This window comes from Triturus cristatus, chromosome 3_2, assembly GCF_964204655.1.
Source record: "Triturus cristatus chromosome 3_2, aTriCri1.1, whole genome shotgun sequence".
Taxonomy (NCBI): domain Eukaryota; kingdom Metazoa; phylum Chordata; class Amphibia; order Caudata; family Salamandridae; genus Triturus; species Triturus cristatus.
In genome coordinates this window covers 818,453,224-818,467,673 of record NC_140584.1, presented here as the reverse complement: position 1 = coordinate 818,467,673, position 14,450 = coordinate 818,453,224, and the positions used below count along the sequence as shown (strand labels likewise).

Below are 14,450 nucleotides of genomic sequence, written 5' to 3'. Positions count from 1 at the left end.
TTTTTCATACCAGAAAATTCGCCATCTGTATATAAAGCCATAACTCACCTTCATAAGATTGTAAACCAGATACACCAGAACCCAGGCACTTGGACTTGGTCCAGTTGGTTTTGGAGTGTGATATCAGCCTGGGGATGGAGAGTTTTATCCTTCCTAGGTATTGGCCTTCTCATACTATTCAGTTGCTGTCTATGTCTACAATGTGGACCAGCGATCTGTGGTCTGTGTGCCACATCGTGTATTCCACCACCAAGATTTCATTCAAGATCACGGAAGAAGAAGAAAGAACAAATGATGCTATATGAACAGATCAATGGATTGATGAAGATTGATATCTCTTGAAGGGCAAGTAGGGGACAAGGAGGGAATGTGGAAATGTGGATTTTCCTGGTCAGTTATGTCCCCTATCTTGGACCCCAACGGTTCTATGTGCATGTCACAAGTACATGTATGTTCCCTCCAGTTCCAGTTTTGATGACGCAAACACATGTGCGTCCACCGTCAACATGTCCTCTGTCAGATCCGCCATGAATGGGCTGGATATTCGCTTCCTAAGTATGAAAGGCCACCGACTTTATATGGCTCAGTTACTCCATTTTTACAGTTCAGGCGAGTAGGCCCGATTCTGTCCTCAAGCCTTTCCCTGCTCTCTGCCTCTGACAGCTTCAGCTTGAGCTCGCATCTGTATCCATGAACTTTGTCCTACTCCCTGTGCGGCTAACGGTGCCTGCCTCGGCCAGTTTTGCCTGCCTGCCAAGAAACCGTATTTCACCTTCGAATTATCTACTTTGCTCCTCAGCCGATGCATTCCTGTCTAGTAGTTTAAGTAAACATTCTTCCAGCTACCGAGCAAAAGGGCCCGGCCTCGCTGTCTTCATGCAAGTAATTCATAGCCCTGTTACCATGGAAAGTTTCTGCCCCTTGCATCTCATATAGACACTTAGACGCTTGTACACGCACTCACAGTCAGTATAGAATAGATTTTGTCCGAGAGCCCTTCCCTTGTGGATAACACAGTTCTTTAAACATAGGATATTAGATATGATTTGGGATTAGGTTGACATAACCCCAGACTTTTGTCTCCACATGTAGAGCTAAATGTCAAGTCCCTTTCTCCCTCTAGTTGCACGTCTATCACACGTCATGCTGCTGCGCACGCATCTCTGCCAAGTATTTCTGCTGACATTGCGAAATCATCTCCAGGTATCCACCCACACATGACAAATTACCCATTATCATCAAGTGGACGCCCACATGGACGCCCACCTTCACGCCTACTTACACGCCCACATGCTCTTATCTCATTCTCTCTTGCTCTCTTGCTTACGTACAATTGAGAAATGTATATATACTGTACTCTGTGAATAATGTTTTGAGAATATTGAGAATACTTTTCAGCCCCGTCCAGATCCTTTTTGGTGATGGAAATATTCTCCCTTTGACTCGAGTTATTGGAATAAAGCCCTTTATGAATCTGATACCATAGACTCAGCCTCTTGCTTTATGCATGATCTTATTGATAATATAAAAGTCTGAGAGCGTAATATTTTATTTACCACAGTACGACGCCTACACGGAGGAGGAGGAGCAACTTCGAGCGCCGTCGCCAGTGTTGAAGTCAGCTGATTGAAGTCTGGCATTGTAGTTTGAGACCCCGAAGGACTGTCGACCTGCGCCAAAGCGGTGCCAGCCGATGTCAACCAGTGTCGACTATTCAACTCCAACGGCTCAATCGTCACCGAGGGCAAACCCTCCAAGGGCACCCCACTCACCTCTTTGGGACCTAATAGGGGTTCCAGAGGGAGATGGGGCACCAAATATGAGATGCAAGGAATTATAATATTCCCTCGTCTGAGCCATAGATGCCCCGGCTCCCGGAAACATGAGGAGACATGGTGCAGAGTCGCGTATGGCCTCCTTAACCGTCAAACGGGAGGGGCCATGAGAGACAGAGTCTCTACGCGGTAAAGTCTGAGAATGCCGCAACTTCACCCACTTACCTTTTGACTTCCCCGGAGAATGACGTCCTCCAGAACGGCTTTGGCTTCAAGATGGACACCGCAAATGTTCTTCCCGTGACAATGAAGATCAAGGTTGGGAGGCTCCGAGGATCTTGACACGCGCTGCATTCAACTTCAAACACTGCTCCTTTAACGACTTTGGTTTTAGTTTCCGGCAGGAGCTGCACTCTTCGGCGTCGTGGTGCTCGCCTAAACACCACATACAATTTGTATGCTAGTCCGTCACTGACATATGTTAGCTGCAAGACCGACAAGGTTTGAAACCTGTAGACATTAGACAAAGGCACACTGTTCCACTGACACAAAGTGTCGAAGCAGGTCAAAAAAATCGACTGAGGAACCGCTTCTCCGGATCCGTGTTCCATCGCGGAAAAGAAGAAACTGACATCCGCGCACCGGAGGGGACTTATGTGGCTACACTGACCAGAATCGACTTCAATGTGTGTCCGTACGATGCTGTACCCCGGCGGGCGCAGATGTACTGCTGAAAAATTTACGGATCCAGACTGGCACTTGAGGAGAATTAAAAAGTTTGGGAATCTGCGGCTAGATGTCTCATTCAGATTTACAGTGTTTATAGCCCTTTCAGGCCTTTATCACATAATAGTGTTTTTTACATGTTACTGTGAGGCTCCAAACTTGGCAATTAGGAATGATTCAAGCCAGGATCATACTGGGATCGCAAACCAGCCCTGGCAATTACGTCCAACCAGCCACCGGTTTGCAGCACTGCTGCAAAACCAGCCCCCAGCAACAAAAACGTCCCCCACTGGTACAAAACCGGCTCCTACCCTTCCGGCCCACCAGGAAAACACCCGGTGCCTGCTACGGCCAGTCTAGCCCTGATTCAAGCATGTGAATGAATGAAAGATTAATGCAATGGAACTATTCATGGAGACATTTCAGACACAATTGGTGTATGGATTCAAATTACTGCATGATGCTACCATTTCTAACAATGCCATCACTGTTCTGGCTTTTAGAGACTGGCATCTGATCATGGGTAATGTTTCTCTGTAATATCACGCCCTCTATTATAAAGTAAGCTAACGTCACTATTCTATCTACATCTACTCTCAACAATGTATAATTGACAATGAGCTTGGCCAGATCACTAACTCCATTGTGAATTTTGAAAAGAATAATATACTACTCTTCTATCTGTGTCTTTTCGATAATGTTGAAAATAATTCCCCTTTTCCCCTTATGTCAGTTATCTAGAGGATGTTATATATGAATTGCTTCGTTGCACAAATGCCCTGCTATGACTGCCAGACATTTAGTAATCACTTAGGGCTTGAATTAAAATTTGGCGGATGGGAACTCTGTCACAAACCTGATGGAAATTCCTTCTACCGTATTACAAGTGCCATAGTATTTAATGTACTTGTAATAAGGCAGATGGAAAATCGGTCATATACGTAACAGAGTATCCTGTACAACAAAGCCTAAATCAGGCCATTAGGACACAGCTTTTATGCTTAAGGTTAGTATTGTAAACTGGTAATATTTCCACCTGACTACTAAGAATGTATTGTGGTTCTTGTAAATAAGTATTTGGAAGCACATGTTCTTAATGACCTAGCTAGTGACTATCAAAAAGTCACCTTTCTGTGACAATAGGACAATATTTTGACAAATCTCATTTTGAACTGATTTGCCATAACATTCGAAAGTAAAATAAGTCCACTTTGATCTCAGTGTGGGAAACACAACTGTTCTCTTCCTTACAACTCCTTCGCTACTTTTCTGAGGAGTGCTTATACTTTCTCAACTAACAAATGAAGGTAATTTATCATCATATGGCAGAGCCAAAAATAATTTGGCTTACTGAACACTGATTGACTTCAGGTGGCGGAGTAGGAAGGTGAATGATCATGGTCAGTCCCAAGCAACACATGCAGTTGTCTAATGGATGTGACAAGGAAATCTTGAAACAAAATTCATAAAGTTTGACCCCCTGGACCATTGGAGGTGACAAATGACTAGTCTGCTGAAGAAGTGTCATTAATACTTTGAGGTGTTTGATAAACACCTAAAAAAGTTTAAATCTGTATCTGTTGTAGCGGAACAAACAAAACTGACACCAACAGGGACTCCATAAAGGCTGGAGTTGTCACCTAATAGATGTGCTGTGAGTAGAGTTGCATGGTGTCACCTAGCAGCAACAGAGGGCTACTGATTTTAGAGTATGTTTGGATTCAGTGTGATCCCTGAAGATAGTCATAAGAAGAGGAGAAGAACACCAATCTTACACTACATAGAGGTGAAGTTAACAGGGATACGCATCATCCTTCTTACTGTGGAGTGACTTCTGTGGTTTGGTTTATTACCCTGAAAGAAGTAAGTCTCCAAGAGAACCTAGTAATTATTGATGTTATGAGAAGGATCTTCTAAGGATGGCAATGAAATTATGGCATACACAAGTTACGAAATGGTATTCCCTGCTGTAAAACCCACATTGCCTTAACTGTCTGAGCTTTGATTCAAGGCAGCCACAGTGTATCTTTGCACCCACACAGCTCCTTCACTACATATAGGTGCCAACGGTCTATTCCCTACAGACCCAGGTCATAAATTCCTGTGTCCCCCCAGCACAGAGGGGTGGGTGTGCAGACCTTACCTATTAAACGGCTTCTCCAGAAGGCAAGCATGGTGTTAAGGTGCTAGGAAATACTCAGAGCTTGCTAGTCATAGTGTGTTGCTCTTCTGGTGGAACTTTGGCAAACGGCAATGCTGTGGTGCACTTGTTTCATTTCCAGGCATTGTGGTTTCTCAGGAGATGTAGGATGGTTAGAGCTTCTGGGCAGGCCACAAAGAAGACGATATATGAAGAAGGAACACTGGGAAAGTTGATATGGAGCCAGAGGAAGAGGGCAGAGCTAAGGAGAAAAAAGCCCCAAATGAGGACGGGACTAGCCTTTTCATGAAAGGAGGATGCTAAGCATATCATAAGAGATGTTACATTCAGACCTATAAGGCTTCATTTGGAAGAGAAGAGGGGATTGAGAAAGACAATACATACACACCAATCTGGAGTGCCAGAGTGACTATAAACGAGTGCAGAGACTGCCTGCTTGTGTCTTGTTTCCCTGATTCATGTAGTTGCTTAGTGACTCATCACTGGACTCCTACAGACCCAAAGTGTACAAAAGATGCTTGAGGGGTGGGGGGAGGGGGGGGGGGGGTAGAGCAATTAGGCAAGCTGAAAATGGTCAAAGCATAGTGCTGCTCCACTATTCAAATAACCCACACTAAAACCTACATTGAGATGTCTTGGTAGTGTAATCCACCAGTATTCTTTTTGATTTTTTTGAGCACCCTAGTGTTTTTTTGGCCAAAAATGTATCATTAAAAGACTAATTTAATACGACATATGCAGCTCCAAATGACATCTAAGCATCAATCCAGTAGGTAACTGCTTGCTGACTGCATATGCAGCACCTCTGCTTTAGGTCGAGACCACTTTTGGAGGCCCTGGTTTTTATAATTACAATCTCCTTCTCCTAGAGAAACCATAATGTAAGTGTTACAAGCTCTCTCAAACCCTCCTCATGTTAGTAACTTGTCATTGTCTAGAACAACTGAGGATTTTTATATTCGGAATTTAGTGCGATGAGAGTCTGGTGTATCTGTCTCATTTGTATGTGGTTCCTGGATGGGTGAGAGTGTTGGACTTCCATATCTTTTTCCTCTTGTTTGCCTCATTATAAAGAGTCAGCACTACATTAAGCATCTCCTCCTCCACCTCCTGTAAGTTAGGCACCATTGATGGATTCAGAGGCTACAAGTATTTCAAACCACAACGTTTATATCAAACGTTCGTGTTTGTCGACATTAAATGTTCTAGATTAAAGAATCATCTGTCTTGCTTCACTATAGATAGAAATAGGTTTGGATGCACAAATATGGATATTTTAAATTTGAGATCACTGAAAATCTTATTCTTGGTGGTTTCTTCAGTGCTTTGTTGACTTTATATTAGTTCGAAAAACCTACAGGAAGCAAATAGTGGATATGAAGATGTGCCATTGAAAACAAACTGCACCACCATTCTTATCAAATTGTTTAGGAGCTCCTATATAGATGGCCAGTCCGAATACTGTAGTACTCTGCTTCAGAGTCAGTCACTTATTCAGATTAAGCTGCCTCTGTGAATATACACTATTGCAAAGCATCAGCACAATCAATGCAATATCTCTGCTTTGAAGTTTCAAGCTCTTGAGAATGAAATGCATACAAGTCTTCTGCATGGTGTACTAACCATCCAGTGAAAGAGACACACAAAGAGACATACACACACATGTCTATCCACAAACCCCTCTAAATACATCTAGAAAAAAACAAAGAATGTTTGCTCCTATCTATAAAAAATGAAAGCATTCAAAACATTTTGGGAATCAATCCTTGTACGGACTGGTCTGGTCCTCTGCCAAATGATCAACTGTTCCTGGAGGTTCTCCAGTTCTCGAGTTTCAAAGCCAGTACTTTCAGTTCTGGCTTCTCCTAGGCATCAAGCAATAGTAAAACAAGGGTATCTGAAGATGACATGGTGCAATGTGGAATCAGGGTTATTATGACTGTTAGTCATTCTTAACATTGCTAATGCTAATAAGAGTTTCTTCCCTTTGACCAAATAAGCTATTTTCTCAGGACTAACCATTAGGCAATGAAAATACACAGTGGTGGCCGCTTTTAACGGGGGTGGCGGGGCGATAAATGACAAACAAAAAGGAAAAATATACCACTTACCTGCACACCGGCCGGCCTGCGCCTCTCGTCCCTCTTCATCACTCAAGGAGCAAGAAGGAAGCCGGAAACAAGAAGCACCTAGGCTCGCAGACTCCCCTGACCAATCACAATGCTGTGTTGTGATTGGTCTGAGCGCCGTGGTTCGGCGCTCAGAGAGGGACTGAGGCCTGGGTAATGTTTTAACCTAGGCTGTAACACAGCCAGGGTGGAGAACATGCAAAGTGCACATGACTGTTTGGCCGGCCCAAGACGGCCGGCAAAACATTCATGCGCACTTAAGAGAGTGCCACTGCTGTTCCTGTGACCTCCAACCCCGCCCCTAACCAGCTTAGACACAGATTGAAAAATAAAAAGATAATAACGTTTGTTATTATCATTTTATTTTTCCTTTTTCAACTGCTCACAGAGCAGTGGGGCGATGCTCCTCCACCTTAGCGGAGGAGCCGCCCCTGAAAATATGTACTACAAACAAGTTACTTACCTTCAGTAATACTCTTTCTGGCAGAGACTCGAACAGAACAGCAAATTCTTCACCTTTTGAATAGTCCCCAGGCATCAGACTGGATATGAAATGTTTGGGCAGTACCTCTGCATGCTGGTAGGTGGCATCATGCAACTCCACATTGACACTCCGGAAATAACATGCAGGGCCCATAGAAGCACCACTAACATGCGCTGTCAGTTGCTTTCAAGGTAGTCTGAGCCCCCACAGCCCCAAGAGCAAATTAACTTTGACCAGTGTGCAGATTCCTAAATTTATGATCTTATTAGTGAATAGAATGCAGTTCACAGAATGGGGAGGATGGAAGGGCCAATGAAGAATCTGCGGTTACATAGAGTCTCTATCAGAAAGAACATTACCAAAGGTAAGTAGCTTGCTCTTCTAATAGAGACATCGAACCTCAGATTCCTAACCCTAAAGCAGTACCTATTAGGAGGTGAGCCCGTGGCCTGGCTCAAACTAAAAAATCCTGCATGACCAAACAGGCAAAATGCCCTTCTCGTAGAGCCTGGCTCTCCAAACAATAGTACTTTGTGAATGTATGGACTGATGCCAACGTAGCAGCATGGCAGATATCCAGGACAGGAACTCCATTTGCCAACGCAGTGGTATCAGCTTTGGCCCTGGTGGAATGAGTCTGCTTTCCTTTTAGAGGCCGCTTTTGACTAGTGCTTAGATCGTGATGCAGAACACGATCCAATGGGAGTTGGTTCGTTTCTTCACAGCCTTGGCTTTTTTCGCTCCAGTGAATCCCACAAGGAGCTGATCGCCCACGCAGTGTTCTCTGGTACAATCAATATAAAAGCTTTGCGTACTTTTGTGGTCCAAGCAATGGAGTCTCTCCTCCTCCTTAGAAGGCTGAGGCAGAGATGATGGTTTGACTGTCATGGAATGGTGGCACAATGTTCAGCAAGAAGAATGCTCGCATCCACAGAAACAGTTTGTCTGGGAAAAAGCTGGTGCACGGTAGGTTAACACAGAGAACTTGAAGCTTACTTACTCGCCACGTCTATTTGATGGCAATGTGTAACACTGTTTTGAGGGTCAGAAGCCGCAGAGGACAGCTGTTAAGCAGCATAAAGGGAGTGCACATCAAATAAGTGAGGACCAAGTTAGGGTATCACTGCAACATAAAAATCAGAGAGCAGGAAACAAGTATAGCAGGTCTTACACAAAAGGGATCACAACTGGTCAATTACATTATAAGGGATGGTTCGGCAATCATAAAGAGGCTGAAAGAGAAGAAAGGCACACTTTAACTATGCCCAGAGCAAAGCTTTGCCAGGAGAGGGAAAAAACAAACAAAAAAACACCAGATAACTTAGCTTGATAGGGGTCAATCTGGCGTGTATCACACCACTCCCAAATTAATTCCAACAACAGGCGTATAAGGTTTTTGTTGAGGGACAGATGACAGCAATGATCTCCAGAGGAAGATCAGAGGCATTCAACTGTAGCCACTCAATCTCCAAGCATGAAGGTAGAAATTGCGAAAGCCTAGCTGCAGAACACTGCACCGTTGCTGCAACAACAGATCCTCCCAGAGGGACAGCCTAATCGGAGGACAGATGCTCAAGGCCAAGAGCTCAGGAAACCATACTCTCTGAGCTCAGTTCGGAACCACGAGGATTATTTAGGTCAGGTCAGCCCTGATTTTACTCAGAACTCGGGGCAGAAGAGGCATCGCCGGAAAGGGATACAGGAGTCCCAAGTCCCAACCTAGACAGAACGCATATCCTAGCAAGAGATGCCATGGAAATTCCAATGGACAAAAATGCCGACGTGCTTTATCGGAAGTGGCAAATACATCGAGCCAAGGTTCTTCCCATCAAAGAGACCTTGCATCACCTCCGGGTGCAACCGCCACTCATGATCTGCTAGGTGTTGATGGCTAAGTTCCTTTGCCCTGGCATTCAAAGGTGCTGCCAGGTAGTCACCACCAGGAAAATCCAGTGATGGTCAAAGACATTTCCAGAGGCATAGGCCCAGGACTCCACTCCATCCTGCTTTTTGCAATATCACATGGCGGTGATGTTGTCCACAAGCACATGTACCAGCCTCCTCTTGATGAATGGAAGGAAGGCTTTCAGGGCCGAGCATATGTCCTTCAGCTCAGGAGGTCGATATGGAGCTGGGACTCTGCCGGAGCCCAGAGACCTGTATTCTCCACTTCTCCCAGGTGGCCACCCCAGTCCAGAAGTGATACACTGATCACCACTGTCAGCTCTGGGTGGCGTAGGGAGAGTGAACTACCGATGAACTAATCGCGGTCCAGCAACCATAATGCAGATCTTTTGCAGTCTCCTCTGAAATGTAGACGTGGTCGCAGAAGTCCAATTGAAGTTGTCCCCACTTTACAACTCACATATGGCACCTGATGTGCTTGACCAGCAGGATGCAGGAGGCCATCAGTCCGGGTAGTTCAAGCAGAGTCGGCCTCCCTGAAATCCAGGACAGAGGCTGAAAGATCGGGATCATAGCCTAAATGTCCTGGAATCTCATTTCCAGGGTAAAGGCACAAAACGGTGGCAATTAGGTAAAAAAAAGGGCTCACAAGAGATGGTAAGTAGCTCTGGATCTGCGTGTAGTGGCATGAAAAGAACTGACGGCAGGGGGAGGGACGATTGTATGGGCCCTGTATGTCATTTCTGTAGCAGAATGGCGTCACTGTAGAGCCACATAGCCACCAACTACCGGCATGCAGAAGTACTGCTCATATGTTTCCAGATCCAGTCTAACACCTGGTGAATATTCAAAAGGTGAGCAACCTGCGATTAGAAGTCTCTATCAGAAACATAAATAGAGGAATGATTTACACTGCAAAAAAAGTTAATAGATGTGAACACATTAGAGTGCACATGCTGATATCTACACAAATTCACCAGCTCAAATGTGTATGCATTGTAGGTGTATCAAAAGGGCACAGTTTACATCCATAAACTCAACATCTGCTTCCAAACACTACACAGGAGCGTATGGCTGATATGCTATACCTTCTTGTTTTCTCCCAGCACCGATATCTCTGTGGGCCAAAACTTACTGTAAGAGGAAAAAGTCACAGTCAGTGAAATAGCAAGATTACAAGGGGTCCTTTTTCTAAAGGAAAGTATCTATCATTTGTATACAAATCAGTATTACAACACTTGTCTTCAAGTAGAGGAATTACATTTTTCATCATTTATTTAATGGACATTTGTAAATTGTTCATCCTTTGTGATGGTCTGCGTCAGAGTAATAGTAAAACAAGCATTGGCAATGCAACAGGTCTCACATTACTGAAGTACGAGTTACTTACCTTCGATAACGATGTATCTGGTAGAGACGATTCTAGCCGCAGATTCCTTCCCACAGATTCCTTCCAGCAGAATTATCCCCAGGCGTGAGACTGGATCCGGAAACTTTTTGTCACAGCCTCCCTGCGCGCCAGGGGGCGGGGCGATACCACGCGACTCCGCCTAGGCGTCGTCCGTGTACGTGACGTCAGCGAGGTCACATAAGCCCCACCCAGGCGCGCCTACGTCAGTTTTCTTCGGAGAACTTTTCCGCGCCGCAATGCGGAGCCTCCAGGCAAACTGTGGGAGCAGGGGAACAGTGTGCGAAAGAGTAGAAACAAAGAACGGAGACAAGTGACACCATAAGAAGCGGTGCAACACTGCAGCCTCCAAAGGCAGGGGCGGAATAAAGAACAGAGCAGAGCCCCCCAGCATGTAAACCGCCTTTCCCTCCCTCTCCCCCCGGAGACAGGGAACATATATAAAGGCAGGACACCTGTAGCAGGCCTACAACCCCCACCCGAAAATAGGGAAGGGGAGCCAGCTCCAGAACAAACAGGACAACAACAGCAACAACAACAACAACCCTCCAAGCCACCCCGGCACAGAGGGCAACCATCCTCCAAGGGCAGGGCATGGCCAGGTGACCCCCAGACAGAGGACGGCAGAGGGGCAGGGACCCCCAGCAGCAAGAGGAAGGGAGGGAGGACAGAGATTGAAGGGAAAGCGCTTCCCCAAACCTGGAGCAGCCCGAGTAGCGGGGCACAGGAGCACCATAACCCCATCCTCCAGCGAACCAAGGGGAGGAAGGAACAGCAACAAGACGGGGTAACCCGCCAAGACCAAAGGAGTGCACTCACAAGAGACTCAGCCCCCCACCAGGAGGCGAGTGCCGAGACCAACCCACGGGTCCTCGCAGAACGGGGAGGAAGGGCGGGCCGTGAAAGAATCTGCGGCTAGAATCGTCTCTACCAGATACATCGTTACCAAAGGTAAGTAACTCGTACATCTGAGACTACTAGCCGCAGATTCCTTCCCGTAGAATAGATACCCTAGCAATACCCACAGGGAAGGAGGGTCTGCGAAAGGTCCCCCCAGCCATAACAGGACAGAGGGTCACACAGGGGACCAGACCTGCGGACCGGGCAATAGCCTGGCCCCTCCCAGGCAAGAGGAGCCCCCCACAAGCAGAACACCACCGACCCCAGAGGGATGGGGGAAGAAGAACAAGCATTTGCATTCGGGGGCACGAATACGTAGCAAAACACCCTTAACAACTAAGATAGTGTACTCAATATAAAACAATATAGCCAGGAATGAAGCAGCGGTGTCTGGCGTGGTACTCTGCACCTCTCTCCATTTCTGCTTCATTATGCAAACGCTGACAGCAGCGATTTAGAAGCAACGCTATTTTTTTTCCACCCAGTCGGTGTCCCTCATTTCACGATTCCAGAACTGCCGTGGCCTCGAGGGTAAAAAAGCCTGATCTTTAGAATCTCATCTAAAAACAGAATAAGCATGCTTGCCAGAAGTGAGAAGTGTGGCTCAATGATTAGAGCGGCAGACCCTGATGCAGTGGTCTAGCCCGGGACCAGGGTTCAATTCCCCGCCTCGGCGGGTCTTGGGCTCAAAAATTCCACGGACCTGATAATTCTCGCCTCGGTGCCATTCCAATCATGGAGTCCCACTCTGCAACTCTGGGCAATAGCTTGCTTAATCTCCACAACGGCCCCCACAACGCTAAGGATGCCTGGCCTCCACCTTGGGGGTGCCCAGGAGTGGACGCCTCACAGGGAAAGCCAGGATGGGTTCCACATAGGTATTCGTACAAGCGCCTTGAGACCCTTGCGGGTGAGTAGTGCGCTATACAAGTATCAATTTACATTTACATCAAAAAGCTCACGCCACAATCCAATACAAGCATTCACAATGCTATAGGTCTTGCAATTGCCAATTCTTAACCTCAGCCTTGTAAAAAAGAAAGAGCGCGGTGTCCCTGAAGCGGGCGCCGGGCTCTGAATTAAAGTAAAAAAATAAAAATAAATAAACTGAGTGCGGTTTCCCCGAAGCAGGTGCCGTGCTTTGAAATAAAGTAAAAAAAAATGATAATAAACAGAACGCAGTGTCCCTGTGGGGGGCGCCACGCTCAACTTCAAACTTTATAACAAGGCTGATAGATGTTGTGGTCCGATTGAGCTCCCGCTGCCGCTCCCTGAAGCAGTCTTGGTACAGGAGAGGCACTGTGCTAACTCGTGATCATAACTTCCTTTTCTCTTTGCTGAACCCTTACTCTGGGTGAATACTGTTTCCTACTTCCCTCTCTTTCTCCAGCCGCAGCGCTTGGAAGCGGTGAAATTACCGAGTTCACGGTATATATGTAATCATGTTATGTTTGAAGCCAATTCCCATAGCGAACAAGAATCGATTGCCTGACCCCCAGCATGGACGCCTCTGAGCATGCCATTGGGCACGCGCAGTCTTAGGGGAGGACGGGTGCAGCCGGCTCGCAGTGACGTTTTTGTAGAGGCGGTGCTACGGTTGCAGGTAGCCAGTAACGTCACTGGAGGCGGGTCCACGTGCAGGGTACTGTAGACCGAAGTGTGTTCAACGTGGCGGCGGCGTGCGGGTTCGGTAAGTTAAACGGAGATCCTTAGGGGGAAGTGGGAGCGATTCATGCTAGTGGCCAGGAGTACCGGGAGGAAGCTTGTGGTCCACGTCTGGACAGTTCTAGACTGCAGGCCGCCCGAGCTGTGAGGCAAACCTGTGAATCTCTGCAACTACTAGGTCGCATATATCTGAATGCTTCATTAACATAGTCCATCGTCCCAGAATTCCCGATGCCAAACGATCGCAAGCTGTCTCCGTGGAGCCGATGTGGGTAATGGAAAGTGAAAGTGTATGAGGCTGCTGGGGACGGAAGGGGACAGGAGATGTGCACACCGCGTGGCTGTGCATGCGCGTACACAGGCTCCAATCCGCCAAAAGCCCTGCTCGTGCCCATCTCTTGTCCCACTTCCGAGGCAAGTCAGCAACAATAGATCTCGCTGGCCGAAGCACCCCCACCCCTTCAAGGCAATAAGCTGCCCTCCAAAGCCAAGTGGAGAGCCCAGAGGGCCCAAGGAAAGAAGGGAAAAGAAGGCTAGGCCACACCAGATGGAAGGCTACAGGCCAACCAGAGCGGCGTTAATAGACAAGCCGCTAGAGCAGAACAAACAGCCCAGGGCCCCAAGAAGACCGAGTGGGCAACACCTGACAAGGAAGGGCACAGAATTATCTCAAGCAGGGAGAAGTGGAAAGGGCCGGACACACCCCCACGAGGGGCCGCGCACATGCCCTCAAGAAGCAAAGCAACACACAGAAAAGCCACGGAGAACAGGCTCCAAAGGGCCACCAGAACCCTCCAGCAGAGCGCACGCTGTATAACAGCTACCACTACCCCACATAGGGTACGTCGGGTCCCAAGACATGGGAACCCTCTTCGGAAGAACTTCCGCAACAGAGGAAAAACAAAAGAGCCACAGGGAAAACACCCCGCGAACGGCTTGACAATCAGCCCAAAGAAAAACAGAAGGCCTAATCTGTGGGCCAAGTCTGCGTAACAGTTCTAGCAAGAAACACAGCGAACAAGGGCCGTCCAGCAGTCAACATTGCCAAAGTCCCCATAAGGAGGACTCATGGCCAGAAAACACACTCCACTGCAAGTGCAACTGTCCCAAGAAGGACCAGAACCAGCTCAACTCATCAATCACTGAGGAGGAGAGGGAGGAGTATAAAGGGGAGGAGGAGGAGGACGGAGCCTCGCCAGGAACCTTTGGATGGCGGAGTCAGCTGGGGCATGGAACAACAGGCTACCATCAAAAGGGAGATCAATGAGCTGTTCCCGAATATTTTCGGGGAAGACGC

General features: G+C 47.0%; 1 protein-coding gene across 2 annotated transcripts in view; it reads right to left on the bottom strand.

Annotated features, from left to right (window-relative positions):
• Positions 1-14,450, bottom strand: part of ALS2 (alsin Rho guanine nucleotide exchange factor ALS2) — a 1,262,853-nt gene that overhangs the window by 123,681 nt on the left and 1,124,722 nt on the right. For both annotated transcript variants that reach the window (XM_085648975.1, XM_085648976.1), the window contains exon 30: positions 10,269-10,314. In XM_085648975.1, the coding sequence (XP_085505101.1) occupies positions 10,269-10,314 (46 nt within the window). The remainder of the gene's footprint in view (positions 1-10,268; positions 10,315-14,450) is intronic.